The following is a 15,059-nucleotide window of genomic DNA, read 5'->3' as shown; positions in this document are numbered from 1 at the left end:
AGCAGGTTATTACTGAGCACTGTTGATGACCTGTTCATCACTTTATTGATGATCAAGAGTAGGTTGATGGGGCGATAATTAACTGGGTTGGATTTGTCCTGCTTTTTGTGTATAGGACATGCTTGGCCAATTTTCCATATTGACGGGTAGATAACAGTGTTGTAACTGTACTGTAACAGCTTGGCTAGGGGAGCGGCAACTTCTGGAGCACAAGTCCTCAGTACTATTGCCAGAATGTTCTCAGGGCCCGTAGCCTTTGCAGTATCCAGGGTCTCCAGCTTTCCCTGATATCACGTGGAGCGAATCGAATTGGCTGAAGACTGGTATTTGTACCCTCCTGCGGTCTCTGTTGAGTGGGGGATTTGCTGAGCCATGAGGTTACAGATTGTGCTGGAGTACAATTCTGCTACTGTTGATGGTCCACAGCGCTCCATGGATGCCCAGTCGCGAGTTGCTAGATCTGTGCGAAGTCTGTCCCATTTAGCACGGTGACAATGCCACACAACACAGTGAAAGTTATTCTCAATGTGAAGGCGGGATATCATCTCCACAAGGACTATGCGATGGTCACCTTCACTGATACTGTCATGGACAGATGCAACTGCAGCTTGCAGATTGGTAAGGATGAGGTCAGGTATGTATTTCCTTCTTGTTGGTTCCCTCACCACCTGCCGCAGACCCAGCCTAGCAGCTATGTCCTTTAGGACCCGACCAGCTCGATCAGTAGTACTGCTGCTGAGCCATTTTTGGTGATGGACATTGAGATCCCCCACCCAGAGTACGTTTTGTGCCCTTGCCATCCTCAGTGCTTCCTCTAAGTGTTGTTCAACATGGAGGAGTACTGATTCATCAGCTGAGAGAGGACGGTATGTGGTGATCAGCAGGAGGTTTCCTTGCCAATGTTTAATCTAAAACCGTGAGTCTTCATGGGGCCCGGAGTCAATGTTGAGAACTCCCAGAGCAACACCCTTTCGACTGTATACCACTGTGCCACCCCCTCTGCTGGGTCTGTCCTGCTGGTGAGACAGGACATATCCAGGGATGGTGATGGTGGTGTCTGGGACATTGTCTGTAAGGTATGATTCTGTGAGTATGACTATGTCAGGCTGTTGCTCGACTAGTCTGTGAGACAGCTCTCCCAAATTTGGCACTAATCCCCAGATGTTAGTGAGGAGAACCTTGCAGGGTCGACAGGGTTGTTTCTGCCATTGTCTTTTCCGTTGCCTCGGTCGATGCCAGGTGATCCGCCGTGCGGGGTATACAATCCGCCAACAGTCACATCTCTGGAATAAGAGACCAGTAAATCCATGCTGATACCAAGATCCATGTATATAAAGCAGTCGTCCTTCCGACTCTTCAATACGGCTCCAAAACTTTTACTATATAGAGACGCTTACATCAAGGCCCTGGAGAAATACCATTAATGCTATTTGAGATGGATTCTCCATATCCGCTGGGAGAGCAGGCTTATTAACATCAGTGTCCTCAAAGGAACCAATAGCATCAGCTTTAAGGCCATGACCATCTAAAATCACTTCGACTGGGCTGGCTGCTGCCTTAGGATACCGGAGTGCCAACTGCTAAAGCAAATCATGTTTGTTCAGCCTAAGGAAGGCACTCTAATGAGAAGGGGAGTGAGGAAGCACCTCACACACTTCCCTCCAGAAGTACGACACAAATGCCAATGTGTGTGAAATCCTCGTTCAGAAGAAACTGATTGGAGGAGCCTCCTGTATGAAGGGACACAATTATTTTGAGAATACCTGGCAGCGAGAGGAAATACGAGGAAGGAATGCCAGAGATTTCAAGGCCATGGACCAATTCCACCTCCTGGAAACACCTACCAAATGTGTGGTCAGACATGTGGCTCTAGGATAGGGCTCACCAACCACGCAAGGACCTACAGGACCCCCCAACCAGTAACACAAAGTTGACACTCATGAGTGAGTTATTGCTGACACTACTGAATGAGAGAGCAGTGTCTAGTCCGCTGTAACTGTGGCAACTTTCCCTTTTTAATCCCTCAAATTTTGACTAAGTAGTTTACTTTGCAGTAAGTAATATTAAAGCTGATCCTTTGATTCATCCGAAATGAAAACCTATGAACGTTGTCTGTGGTGTTGGCAGCAAACCTGCCTCCCAGATATATGCAAAATGTAAATTCAAACTGTCATTAAGACAGATTTCTTTGTACATTTTTGCTAGGTGTGTTATATGCTGTGGGTGGCTATGATGGGGCATCACGACAATGTCTTAGTTCTGTAGAGGCCTACAACTCAGTGAAAAATGAATGGACCTACATTGCTGAAATGAGTACACGGCGCAGTGGAGCAGGTAGGAAACTGGAAGTTACAATCTACACTCTGAAAATAATTTAATCGGATAAAATATAGAGATGTGGAGAAAAAACAGTGTAATGCTTTAATTCGTAGCTGTCAAAGATCTAGTATTTCAGGAACTGGATGGCCTCCTTCTACTGTATTTTTGTATGATTAGATAAAAGGCAGGAACCACCCCATTATCAGTTACTAACTCATGGAGAAATACTTTATAACAGTACCTTAAAACTCATTCATTTTTTAATTATCTGCAAATAATCATGGGGTGAGACTTCCTCTGTGGTATTTTGGTTTTATAAAATTGATTATACATAGGAAATGACTTTGATGTTTTGTACTTTTAAAAAAAAAAATAAGTTGTAAGCTCCCAGTAGAGAAATTATACATGGTCTTTTCCCTGAGATTTTATTATTTTTGAATGCTATTCAATTTTTAGGGCAACGCTATGATAGAGGTACTAGATGTGCTCTATTTCAGATGAGACTTTAAACTGATACTCCATCTACCCTCAAGTGGATGCAAATGATCCCATTGCACTACTTAGACAGGAGCTAGAGAGTTTGCCTAGTTTCCTGGCCAGTCCTCGTCTTGGCCAATATTCATTTCTCAACATATCTATAATTATTTATCTCATTGCTATTTGGGAGGCCTTGCTGCCTACAAATTGGCTGCTATATTTGTTGAGATTAATTTCCTGTTTACACTTTAAAAGCACTTTTATTCCTTTTGAAGCATCCTGAGACCTTCTGATAGGATGGAAAAAAAGGGCTATATAAATGAACAATCTTTTCTCGCATGCATTGGAGTAAATGACGTGGGATTTAATTTTATTTGCAGTGCAAGGCATCTTACACTGCTGTGTTCTCTAAAGAGCAGTTTTTCATTTTGATCTTTGCCCTATAACATAATAGGGTCCGATCTTGTAATGGTCAAAAATGTTATTCAAACAAGAGGGCGCCAAACTTGTGACCTTGGCTTAATTAATTCTTTCTATACAATTAAAATTAACCTAAAAATGTAGTGGTGGTCAAAGTAGTCAAAATAATGTACTTTGCCTCATTCCCCTCTCCTGGCACCCAAGGTCCTGGCTTAGTTAGGTATTGAGCAAAACTGATTCAAAACAGCAGTAATGAATCCTGCAGATATATGGTGAATTTTGGAGTTACCAGATTTTGGATATCTCCTGACTTTTGACATAAGAGACCAAATTTTTAAGACAATAAGAGGCAAATTGTTTGCATTGTTGTTGCAGGTGTGGGAGTTCTAAACGGTCTGCTCTATGCAGTTGGAGGTCACGATGGCCCACTGGTGAGGAAAAGTGTGGAGATGTATGATGCATCTGCAAATACCTGGAAGCAAGTTGCAGACATGAATATGTGCAGGAGGAATGCAGGTAAAATTGCCCAAGTGAAAGTTTTTTTTTGTGCACATAATGGAGGAATAAACAATTAACCTGTTATTATTTCTGCCTTCTTAACCCCTGGCAGGTGTCTGTGCTGTAAATGGTCTGCTGTACGTAGCCGGAGGGGATGATGGCTCCTGTAACCTTGCGTCTGTGGAATATTACAACCCAACATTAGATAAATGGATACTTCTACCACAGTGTATGAGTACAGGAAGAAGTTATGCAGGTTAAAAACTCAATTTTCTGGCTTTTCCATCTTTGTTTGTGTAGCTGTGTATTCAGCATTGTTTCGATGGTATTTTACAGGCCATTTTGGAGAGTTCTTTCCACAAAATGACCTAGAGTAGCCATTCTACCATGCTCGTGTACAAGCCCTCCCTCTGCAGGTTTAGTGAAGTATTGCATCTTTCATCTTCAGTGTTTTGACACAACAGAGTCAGTTCAAAATTATTTTTCATTTCATACCTTTACTCCCATATTTTTCTGGTTGATAAATGATCCAGATATTTCACTGAATATCCAAGTGGCTGATGTTGGGAAATGTGAACTTCCATCCTTTTTGAAGAGCTACAAAATGAAGACTTTATCACCAGATTTTAAAATATATTTTATACGTAAACATAGGTCTTTGGCCATTTAGATGTTTCTGCAAGTTAAAGGGTTGTAAGATTGATACAATCATTATCCTCCACTAGAGTGGGCAAAACACTGCAGTGAACTTTGCAGATGTCCTGGGACAACAGGGGCATGACTACTTTCTGATTTTTAATTCCCATTTTATGGGAATGGTTGTAGCTTTGGATGTGTTCCTCAATGTGGCATACAGTTTGATGTAAAAGTAAGCACAGCACAACCATGTTGCACTTGCTCTGTGGTTCAGTGTTGAGGCATATTGCCACAATCCACAAAGAGACCAATGAATTTCAAAAAAAAAATTTGGAATTGAACAGAGGATCACACAAGATTTCAGACTTTTATTGTGACAACTGCACTAAAAGCAACATGTGCAAATTCTATTAAGTAGCCATCTTGTACTCTGATATCAGGCAATAAATTCTCCATTTCATTTTTAACAAATTCAAAAATCTACTTTGGTTATTCTTTATGCTGTTCTTAATGTATACTTCATTCTTCGGGAATCAGCCAAGTTATTCCTGGCTCCTGAGACTTGCTTCAGTTCCCTCTCCCAGCCAGATGTCTTCTAATCCCAGAGTTGACTTTCAGTGTGAGGGATACTTTGGAGATTCCTCACTCTAACTCAGGTGAGGCAAATATTCCTACCTGCTTTAGATCCTCTCCAATTAGTCGTCCAAAATTTGAGCGAAGCTCCAACTTGTTTTCTGTTTGGTGACTAAAAGATTCAAGCTTTTTCTAGCTTTCGTGCACGATTGGTTCCCTCCATCGTCCTTCTCTCTCTGTCTCTGTCTGAGAATGTTGAAGACTGTGTCTGTTTTGTGCTAAGAGAGTTTGAGATATCTTTGAAATTCCTCGAATTGATAACTACAGTGCTTTCTATGTCTTTTCCTTTCTCAAAGCTCATCTTCACGAGAATGTGAACCACATAGACATTGTATCTAGGTGGAAATGCTAGTTGCTTATCCTCTAGACTCCCAATTTCACTGTCTCTTGGAATAAAAGTTTGACATTCCTAACACCACTCCCAGAGACTTGGAAACTAACAGGTTAGACACAGTCAGATAATTGCTATTGCCACTGTCTACAGGTGTAACTATCTTATCCCTTCTTCCAAGTATAGGTCCCAGTTTTCTCACAGTACCCAATGCACATAGGTTCATTGTTGGACAGAATTTAAAGCAAGTCACATGACCCACCACCAGTCCACTTTATCTTCAATCCAATATACCATCCCAAGATGTAACAATCATGAATGTCATAGTTGTAACCAAAATTAAAATTTTAAGGGAAAAATCAGCCTTTTCTCTGAAACTGTCTATACAGTGTCATGTATTTTACGACAAAAGGTAAGATCTGTACCACTGTTTCACTCATGAGCATTAATCTTGTAAGATTCTAGTTTTTGCCATTTTCCATAAATACCAGCTTTCAACAATAATTATTTAAATACAACTGAAATAGAAATAGGTCATGGAACAGCTGTGGCAAACAAAAGGTAACATTTCCAGTTAATGAACTTTAAGCAGAACTGCATTATTTATCTTTTTTAAGATTTTAATTATACATTCTACTTCAGTGAATCTCCAGTGCAATCATATCTTTCCTATAGCGCAGTGACCAGAACTGCGTACAATACTCCAGTTGTGACGTAACTAAAGTTCTATACAGCTTCAACATGACCCCCCTGCTCTTCTAATCTGTGTCACTATCATTCAGCATGCCTGTGTTGTCTCTTTCTGATAGTCTAACTTCCCCACTCTTTCCCCATGTGCGTACATACAAACTAAGAGCAGAAATTGACCGTTTGATTCTTTCAGCCTGCTCCTCCATTCAATAAAATCATGGTTGATGAGTTTGTGTTTTGAATTCCGCATTCCCACCTACACCTGATACCCTTAGATTAATTCCATTGTCTAACAAGAATGAATCGCTACTTTAAAAATATTCAAATATTCCACCTCACCAGCTTTTTGAGGTACAAGAGTTCCAATGTTTGTCATGACCCTGAGTGACCACTAGTTTTTAAACAGCGCTGCTTAGCTCAGGACTTGCCAAGAAGAGGAACCCTCCTTTCCATACCCATCGTGCCAAAGACCATTCAAGATCTAATTGAATTCAGTCAAGCTACCCCTAACTCTGAAACTCCAGTGGAAACAAGCCCAGTCTGTCCAGCCATTCCATTCATAAGATAACCTACTAATTACAAGTATCAATGTGGTAAACCTCCTCAGAACAGCTTCCAGTGCATTTATATATTCCTTAAATGAGGAGACCAAAACTGCACACAGTAATTCAAATGTGGTCTCACCAATGCCATGTAAAATGAAACTGTAATTTTTAATGATCTTATCCAACAATTTTTTTTTTCTTATTCACTTTTGCGAGGTATTATTGGATCTGTATCCACCATTCTTACAGGCAGTTAATTGAATCTGGTTATTTGATTTGATTAGTTGAGAGAACAGATTTGTTTCACAGCTAGTTCCTAGAGACATAAAAAGCTTCTTCGACTCATGAAAGTAACTGATCCTAATGTATAGTTTTGAACGAGAATTAACACATTCTGGGTTACAATTCCCGAACATTCAGCATCGATGATCTGCTGAATGTTTTATACAATGCCAGTGACACAACAGTAAGCTTACATTAATGGAGGCTAAGATTATGGATCAGTGTTAATAGTGTGCTGGGATTTTTTTAATACGTTGAATCTTCAGTTTATCATATTGGGGATATCATGATGTATAGGTGACCAAAATCAAAATTAAGCGGTTCTGCAGAAGAGCCATACTGAAGTCAAAAGATTGAACTCTTTCTGTCTCCACAGGTGCTGCCGGACCTGCTGAGTTTCTCTAGCATTTTCTGTTTTTGTTTCAGATTTCCATTCTTGTCTACAACTATAATTAATTCTGGCCAAATTCAAAGAGATGAAAAAAACAGCGTACATCATTGTGCCTGAAGACATTACTGAGAATAAATGATACATTTTCAAAGTGTATGCAGTAGTTTGAATACATTTACAAAGCAGAGCAAAAGTAGTTAGGAGACAACAGTCAAAGGGAACTAGAATGTAGAAGTGAGGAAATAACCATTATTAAATAGTTATTTGTTATGTGCCATCTTTTTAAGAGGACAAAACAACATTGCTTTTAAAAAAAAATTGTGTACAAGATGATGAGAGGCATGGATAGAGTGGATAACCAGAGACTTTTTCCCAGGGCAGAAATGACTATTACGAGGGAGCATAAGGTAGGTTCTTTACACAGAGAGAGGTGGATGCATGAAATGCGCTGCCAGTGGTGGTAGTAGAGTCAGATACATTTAAGCGACTCTTGGTTAGGCAGATAGATGATAGTAAAATGTAGGGTATGCAGGTTAGTTTGATCTTAGAGTAGGATAATAGGTCGACACAACATCGTGGGCCGAAGGGCCTGTACTGTGCTGTACTGTGTGTTCTATGTTCTAAAACACCATTGCCTGTTTGGTTATTGAGTTTCCAGTGTCAAAAGAGCGATCATCAGCTCAGTTGGTTAAGTGTGCGTTGTAGGACAGTGCCAACAGCAGAGTTTCAATTCCCATATCAGCTCACTAACTCTTCGAGCCTGCCTCTTTATCTTCGCAATCGTAAAATCAAGGCATAGGTATGGTTAAGTGAGCCTTGGGCAATGAGGATGTGACATGAAGAGAGTGAAGAAAGACAATTAGTTAGACAGTTTGTAAATAAGTTAACTTCATTGACATCTAAGCATTTTTTGTAACAGTATACTCAACAAATACTTGATCCAGAAGATCCGCACCTATAAGTCTTGATTGGGTGAAAGTTAGTGAAGCTTTAAACTGACATTTTTCGAAGTGTATTAAGTTCAGACACACACGGATCAGAAAGTAGCAATGATTTTGTCATAATTTCAAATTCCATTTCAATGAAATCAAAAAGTAACACTCGTAAAGATGTCTATCTTTTCCTCCTCATTACAGGTCATAACCAAAAAATTCACTGATTTCTGTTTTGCGCCCAGGAATTGTAGACCCATGTATTTAATATCTGTTCTGAAGGAAATCTTGTGTTTTCAGAGAATCACTGTCAAGTTGGATTTTGTTTGAAATTTTCAATTTGCTCAATTCTGTAAAGTGGAGTTGCAGTTTTGTTCTTCAATTTCCCAGTGAAAGCATCATGTGCTAATGTTACAGCATGACTTCAGCCAAGTATTTTACAAAGTGTTGGTACTAATCCTAATACTCTGTGTGAAGTACATGTTCCTTGTCTGCAGGATCAGGTAGCTTTTCCAGCTTCCTTTCCCTAGGACAGAATGTTACGACAACAACTGGGCTTACCCACTTTATCCTTATCCTTTGCTCAAGCAAGAATATTGCATGCATGGCTAATTTCAAATTTCTATGAAACAACTTTTGTTTTGATCACAGGATTATAACTAATTGTTTCTCTCTATTTCTAGGTGTTACAGTAATTGACAAACCTTTATGATTAAAGAATGCTGGAAAAGTTGAATACTGGATTCTGCATTGAAATGGTATTTCATGAAGTAGCTCAACTTTTTAGCACTTCTTTGATGACCACATTAGAAGCAAGCATTTAACGCAGTGTGGAAGAGGGCAGACAACTATGTCTTGCCAGCAAGAATGGAAGATTAAAATGATTGCACTTGATGGAAGCACTACATGGAAAGGGGCTACATTACAGCTTTTAGCAAGTAGTGTTGGAATGGAGCCTTGAAGCATAAGATTTGAAAAACAAAAGCTGCTATAGAAATACTGACATATGTCAGGCAAGATTGATTTGTGCCATGTGAAACAAAGCAACACTTTGTTCTGGACACTACAGTTAATGGCTTCATAAAACTCGTGAATAGCAAACAGAGTAATGGTTACAATTGTATAGTGGCAAATAAACTGGTTCCATATGTCTGACTATGGAGATTGATGTGTAAGTTGCCAACAGTTACATTTTGATTACAGGACCATAATTTTGTCTACCTTTTGCTGTTGTCAGCACTTGACTCAAGACTTGTTTGAATATTTAATTTATTTTTGATTTGGTATTGAAAAAAAAACACAGTAAAGAGTGATAGTATTTGTAGATATTGAAAGTTTAACACTAAGTTATGAATCGTGGAAGGAAAAAAACTACCAAAACTTTTAAATGCATTTTCAATTTTTAAGTGATGCAACCAAGTGAGTACAGGCTGGTTTTGAAATGTATGTTTGTTATTTGTTTCTATTAAGTCATGATCATGTTTTGATGCATTTCTACTTTTCTGTGACTCTTGGTTTACTTAATATTGTTCTTAGCATGAAGAATAGTGTTGTAAGTTTACATTATTAATTGGAATGCATTTTCCCTGAATTGCATGTTGAGTTGCCAATATTCAGTATAATTATTGTACTGGTTACATTTTGCTGCTTTTCTTTGAATAACACTTGCCAGTTATGTTTAGTGTTCTGCTTAATTGCTGTAAAGAATATGAACACTGAAGAATTTATTTGCTTGGCGGTGGAGAGAGTACAAGTGTTTCTGCATTATTCAAATTGTTTAAATAAAAATTTTTACTGTGTTTAATTGTAAATCTCATTTTTGAAGCAAATAGGATCATTTTTTTCTCGAAATTTAAAGATATTAAGGATAATTGAGAAAGATGGGTGATTTGATATGAAGTGGTTAAGTATTCATGTGGCAACATTGTATATAATTCATGGTAGAAAATGTAAATTTGTAAGGGCCATTGCTAGAAAATCTCAACTACTTTGAGGTTGTTGACATGCTCACTGAGCTGGTTTGTTTACGTTCAGATGTTTTGTCACCATGCTAGGTAACATTATCAGCGAGGCCTCTGATGAAGCGATGTTGTTCTACTCTGCTTGGAATTTATACTGCCTGGTCTGTTATGGTGAGTAATGTCATTTCTGGTTTTGTTCTGTATGGGTTTGTATATAGGATCCAACTCTATATATGTTTGTTGATTGCATTATGGGTTGAGAACCATGCTTCTAGGAGTTCCCATGCTTGTCTGTGTTTGGCTTGGGCTACTATAGTTATGTTGTCCCAGTTAAACTGATGGCCTTCATTGTCTGAGTGTACTGATATTAAGGAAAGTTTGTTGTGTTGTTTTGCTGCTGTGCTAGCTGATGTTCATGTATTCCGATGGCTCGTTTCCTTTCGGTCTGTCTGATGTAATGTTTGTGGCAGTCATTGCATGGTGTTTTGTAAACTACGTTGGCAAAGGACCTACAACGGAGACTGAAACACCGAGTCAACGGATCACCCCATTCCATCCACTCAACCCAAGAATTCCTCAATACCCTCAAGAACATAAAAATCAGCAACGAGGTTATGGTATCTTTTGACGTCACAGCATAACTCATATCAATTGACATCCCACTAGCCAAAGAAACATTGGCCACATTACTAGAGGAAGCAGAAATGCAGACCAGCAGCTCCATCAGCAATGATAACATACTCAAACTACTGGACTTGTGCCTCACCACACACTTTCTCTTTAAACAGTCAAGTATACAAACAGATCAATGGTACACCCATGAGGTCACAAATCTTGGGACTCATTGCAGAGGCAGTCACACAAAGACGAGAACACTTTACCCTCCACCTCATTCAACCTAGACTGTGGATCTGGGATGTGGACGACATATTTGTCATCATTAAACGCAGCAAACTAGAAGAGACCCACCATCTCATCAACAACATGTTCCCTGGGAATAAATTCACAAGAGAAGTAAACAACAATCAGCTTCTGTTTCTGGACATCAGAGTTGAACGTATGACCAATGGGGAGTTCCAAACCTCAACATACAGGAAAGCAGTCTACACTGACCAAATCCTCAACTTCCACAGCAACCACCCCAACGTCCACAAACCAAGCTGTGTTAGGATTCTATTTAAACAGGCCACTATTCACTGCAACATGCTAGAACTACACAGGAAAGAACAGGAAAGAGGAAGAGCACCCATACAAAACCTTTGCTATGTACGGATATCCCTGCAACTTCATCCGCAGGTACCTACTAAACAGACAACAACAAGAGGACACAGTATGCCCTAACACAATGGCCACACTGCCCTAGATCAAGAACATATCAGAACTGACAATGAATCATGGTAGCACACAAGCACAAACGCCCACAGCCATGCTACGACAAACACTCACAAGGATTAAAGACCCCATTCCCACAACATGCAGAACCAACATAGTTTACAAAATACCGTGCAATGACTGCCACAAACATTACAATTGGACAGACGGGAAGGAAACTAGCCATCGGAATACACAAGCACCAGCTAGCAGCAAAATGACAATAAACTTTCCTTCATATCAGTACACTCTGACAATGAAGGCCATCAGTTTAACTGGGATAACGTAGCCCGAGCCAAACATAGACAAGCTCGGGAATTCCTAGAGGTATGGTTCTCAACCCATAATGCAATCAACAAACATACAGAATTGGGCTCCAAATACAAACCCATACAGAACAAAACTGGAAATGACACTACTCACCATAACAAACCGGACAGTATAAATTCCCAGCGGAGTAGAACAACATCGCTTCATTGGAGACCTCACTGGTGATGATACCTAGCATGGTGACAAAACATCTAAACGAAAACAAACCAGCTCGGCGAGCAAGTCAACAACCTCACCCACAACCTGAGCTACAAATCTTTGCTAAAACCTTAAAAATCTCAAATACTGTTTATTTTAACTGCATATTTTCTTTCTATCAGGCTAATCTTGAATATTTGAGGAAACTCACCATTGTGCTTCAGTGCCATCTCCAAACTACACTTTTAAATGCCATCAGTATGGAGTTTCTATATATTGCAGATACACAGCCACTTACTTTGGGATCACACTCAACCACTGTAAATCTGTTGAACATGATTGTCAAGAACCGGGGCTGAAGACTCTCAAATGTGTGCAGTTTAGGGACAACAAAACTGCAAATTATGTTTACATTTTGGGGAATAATCTTTTTATTTCTCAGATTTAAATTTTATTTCTAATGCTTTTTTTCTAAATAAAGATCGTCTAAACAAAACTAAAATTCTAAAGAAACTTCAAGAACATTATTTTTAAAAAATAATTTATTAACACATTGGAATATTTTCATGAGCATCTAAACAGTGTTTTTGGGTCTGTGCACAAATTAGAACTGCTGCGACAGTACAACATGATCTGACTTTCTAAAATTCAGAAGTTCAAAATTAAATGTTTAGCAGCAGTGAGTATAAAAGTTGGCAAGTCATGTTGCGGCTGTACAAAACTTTAGCCAGGCCACATGTGGAGTAGTGTATGCAATTCTGGATGTGGAGGCTTTGGAGAGGGTCTAAGAGAGATTTACCAGGATGTTACCTGGATTGGCATGTATTCATTACAAGGAGAGGTTGGATAAGCTTAGATTGTTTTCGTTAGAGTGGAGGTTGAGCAGTGTCCTGGTAGAAATATATAAAGTTATGACAGGTGTGGATAGGGTGGATTGAGTCATACAGCATGGAAACAGGCCCTTCGGTCCAACTCATCTGCACTGACCAGACATTTATATCTAACCTAGTCGCATTTGCCAGCATTTGACCTAGATCTCTTTAAACCCTTCCTATTCATATACCGATCCTGATGCCTTTTAAATGTTGTAATTGTACCAGCCTCCATCACTTGCTCTGGCAGCTCATTCCACATGTGTACTGGGATAGTTAGAATTTATTTCGCCAAGGTGGAAATACTAAATACTAGACAGCATAGTTTAATGTGAGAGGGGAAAAGTTTAATGGAGATGTGTAAGGAAAGTTTTTTACACACAGGGTAGTAGGTGCCTGGAATAGGCTGCTGGGGAGCTGGTAGAATCAGATATGCAAGCAATGTTTGAGAGGCATTTAGACAGCCATGTGAACAGGCAGGGATTAGAAGGATATGGACCATGTGCAAGCAGATGGGATTACTTTAGAATGGCATCATGATTGGCACAAACATAGTTGGGCCAAAGGGCCTGTTCCTGTACTGTTCTGTCTGTGTTCAAAGCAACCTCCTCGTGAAAGTAACTCATTTTTGGCTCAAGCTTGTTATGAATGTTAGCTGTGAGCAGTTGATAGCACGGGAGGTAGTGACACCTGAAAACAAAAGACAAGTTGAAGCAGTCACTGTGGAGGTATATGTTTTTCTACTAAGATAATTATCTAGCGTTGTGCAAGTTCTTTATAATTTGGAATAACAACTGAGAGGGGTGGCTTTTCAACAATTAGTTCCAACAAGTACCATTCACCATTGATTGACAGACTTGTTATCTCTATGCCCACAACCTCATTATAAGCAGATCTTCAAAGTGATCTCTAGCTGGCCTGGTCTCCATCTAATTACTATGATGATAATTGTTCTGCTGTTCATTTTACAATGTGACCAAGTTACCTTTACAAGTGTTCAAATTAAGAGTCATTTGTTCAGTGAAGCTGGAGCTAGTATAATAATGGGCTTTTGACACAAGGTATGGATTTGTGAGGAGGACACAAATATTCTGTAAAGGGATATAGACAGGTTAAGTGAATAGGCAAAAAAGTGGTAGATTAAGTATAAGAGGTGACTTAATAGAGACATACAAGAGACATCAGAGTATTAGATAGGGTGGACAGCGAGAGCCTTTTTCCTCGGATGGTGATGGCTAGCACGAGGGGACATAGCTTTAAATTGAGGGGTGATAGATATAGGACAGATGTCAGAGGTAGGTCTGCAACAGTAGTAGACTCACCAACTTTAAGGGCATTTAAATGGTCATTGGATAAACATATGGATGATAATGGAATAGTGTAGGTTAGATGGGCTTCAGATTTGTTTCACAGGTCGGCGCAACATCGAGGGCCGAAGGGCCTGTACTGCGCTGTAATGCTCTATGTTCTATGAGGAAAATGAGGTTGAGCACTTTGGGTACAATAGAAAAACAGTTTATCAAAATGGTGAGACTTGCAGAATGCTGTGGTGCAGAGGCATCTAGGTGTCCTTGTACATGAATCACAAAACCTTGGCATCTGGAACAGCAAATAATTAGAAATCAAATTGAATATTGGCCTTTATTACCTGTGAAAGGGGTACAAAAATAGGAAAATCTCGTTACATATGTAGAGGGCATTGATGATTTAACACTTGGGGAAAAGTCTGTACAGCTTTGGTTCCTTTATTTAAGAACGGATATACTCGTATTGGAGACGTTTATTCACCAGGCTGATTTCAATTTGAAGATTGATTAATGGGGAAAGATTGAGCAGGCAAGGCTTATGCTCATCAGAGTTTAGATGTATGTGGTACTGTTACTGAAACATGTTAGACTGAGCGAATTTGGCAATCTAGGTGCTGAGAGGATGTTTCTCCTCTTTTGTTTGGTGTGTGGAAGTAGGCAGAGAGAATGTAGAACGCGGGATGCAGTTTAAAAACAAGGAGCCTTCAATTTAAGATTGAGATGAGGAGCAAACTGTTTGAGAAGATCACAGAATTTTCAGTTGCCCAGTGCAGAGAAAGAAGAAAACCAGCTTCTCCTGTTCTGTGCTAGAGATAATAGGAACTGCAGATGCTGGAGAATCCGAGACAACAAGGTGCAGAGCTGGATGAACACAGCAGGCCAAGCAGCATCATAGGAGCAAAAAGGCTGACGTTTCGGGCCTAGAC

The 15,059-nt window shown here is 39.6% G+C and overlaps 1 protein-coding gene across 2 annotated transcripts; it reads left to right on the top strand.

Annotated features, from left to right (window-relative positions):
- The first annotated feature begins 2,092 nt into the window (after nt 1–2,092).
- LOC125481198 (kelch-like protein 2) lies at nt 2,093–12,301 on the top strand. Of its 2 annotated transcripts, XM_048592427.1 has the most exons (5): nt 2,093–2,334; nt 3,592–3,732; nt 3,827–3,970; nt 8,838–8,912; nt 12,137–12,301. In XM_048592427.1, exons 1-4 carry the CDS (start codon nt 2,310–2,312, stop codon nt 8,864–8,866), a joined length of 339 nt encoding a protein of 112 aa, XP_048448384.1. In that variant the 5' UTR covers nt 2,093–2,309; the 3' UTR covers nt 8,867–8,912; nt 12,137–12,301. The 2 variants fall into 2 exon arrangements, with proteins under 2 accessions (XP_048448384.1, XP_048448383.1); XM_048592426.1 differs by lacking the exon at nt 12,137–12,301 and having other exon boundaries at nt 8,838–9,958.
- The last annotated feature ends 2,758 nt before the right edge of the window (nt 12,302–15,059 follow it).

The sequence above is a fragment of the Rhincodon typus genome, unplaced genomic scaffold, assembly GCF_021869965.1.
Source record: "Rhincodon typus isolate 14 unplaced genomic scaffold, sRhiTyp1.1 hic_rhity00001188, whole genome shotgun sequence".
Lineage (NCBI taxonomy): Eukaryota > Metazoa > Chordata > Chondrichthyes > Orectolobiformes > Rhincodontidae > Rhincodon > Rhincodon typus.
The sequence above is the reverse complement of the archived record's forward strand: the minus strand, read 5'-3'. Positions and strand labels throughout refer to the sequence as shown.

Coding starts and splice junctions, on each gene's coding strand:
- LOC125481198 (XM_048592427.1), top strand. CDS start 2,310: ATGAGTACACGGCGCAGTGGAGCAG. Junction 2,335..3,591: donor TACACGGCGCAGTGGAGCAG/GTAGGAAACTGG, acceptor TTGTTGTTGCAG/GTGTGGGAGTTCTAAACGGT. Junction 3,971..8,837: donor TACAGGAAGAAGTTATGCAG/GTTAAAAACTCA, acceptor CTCTATTTCTAG/GTGTTACAGTAATTGACAAA.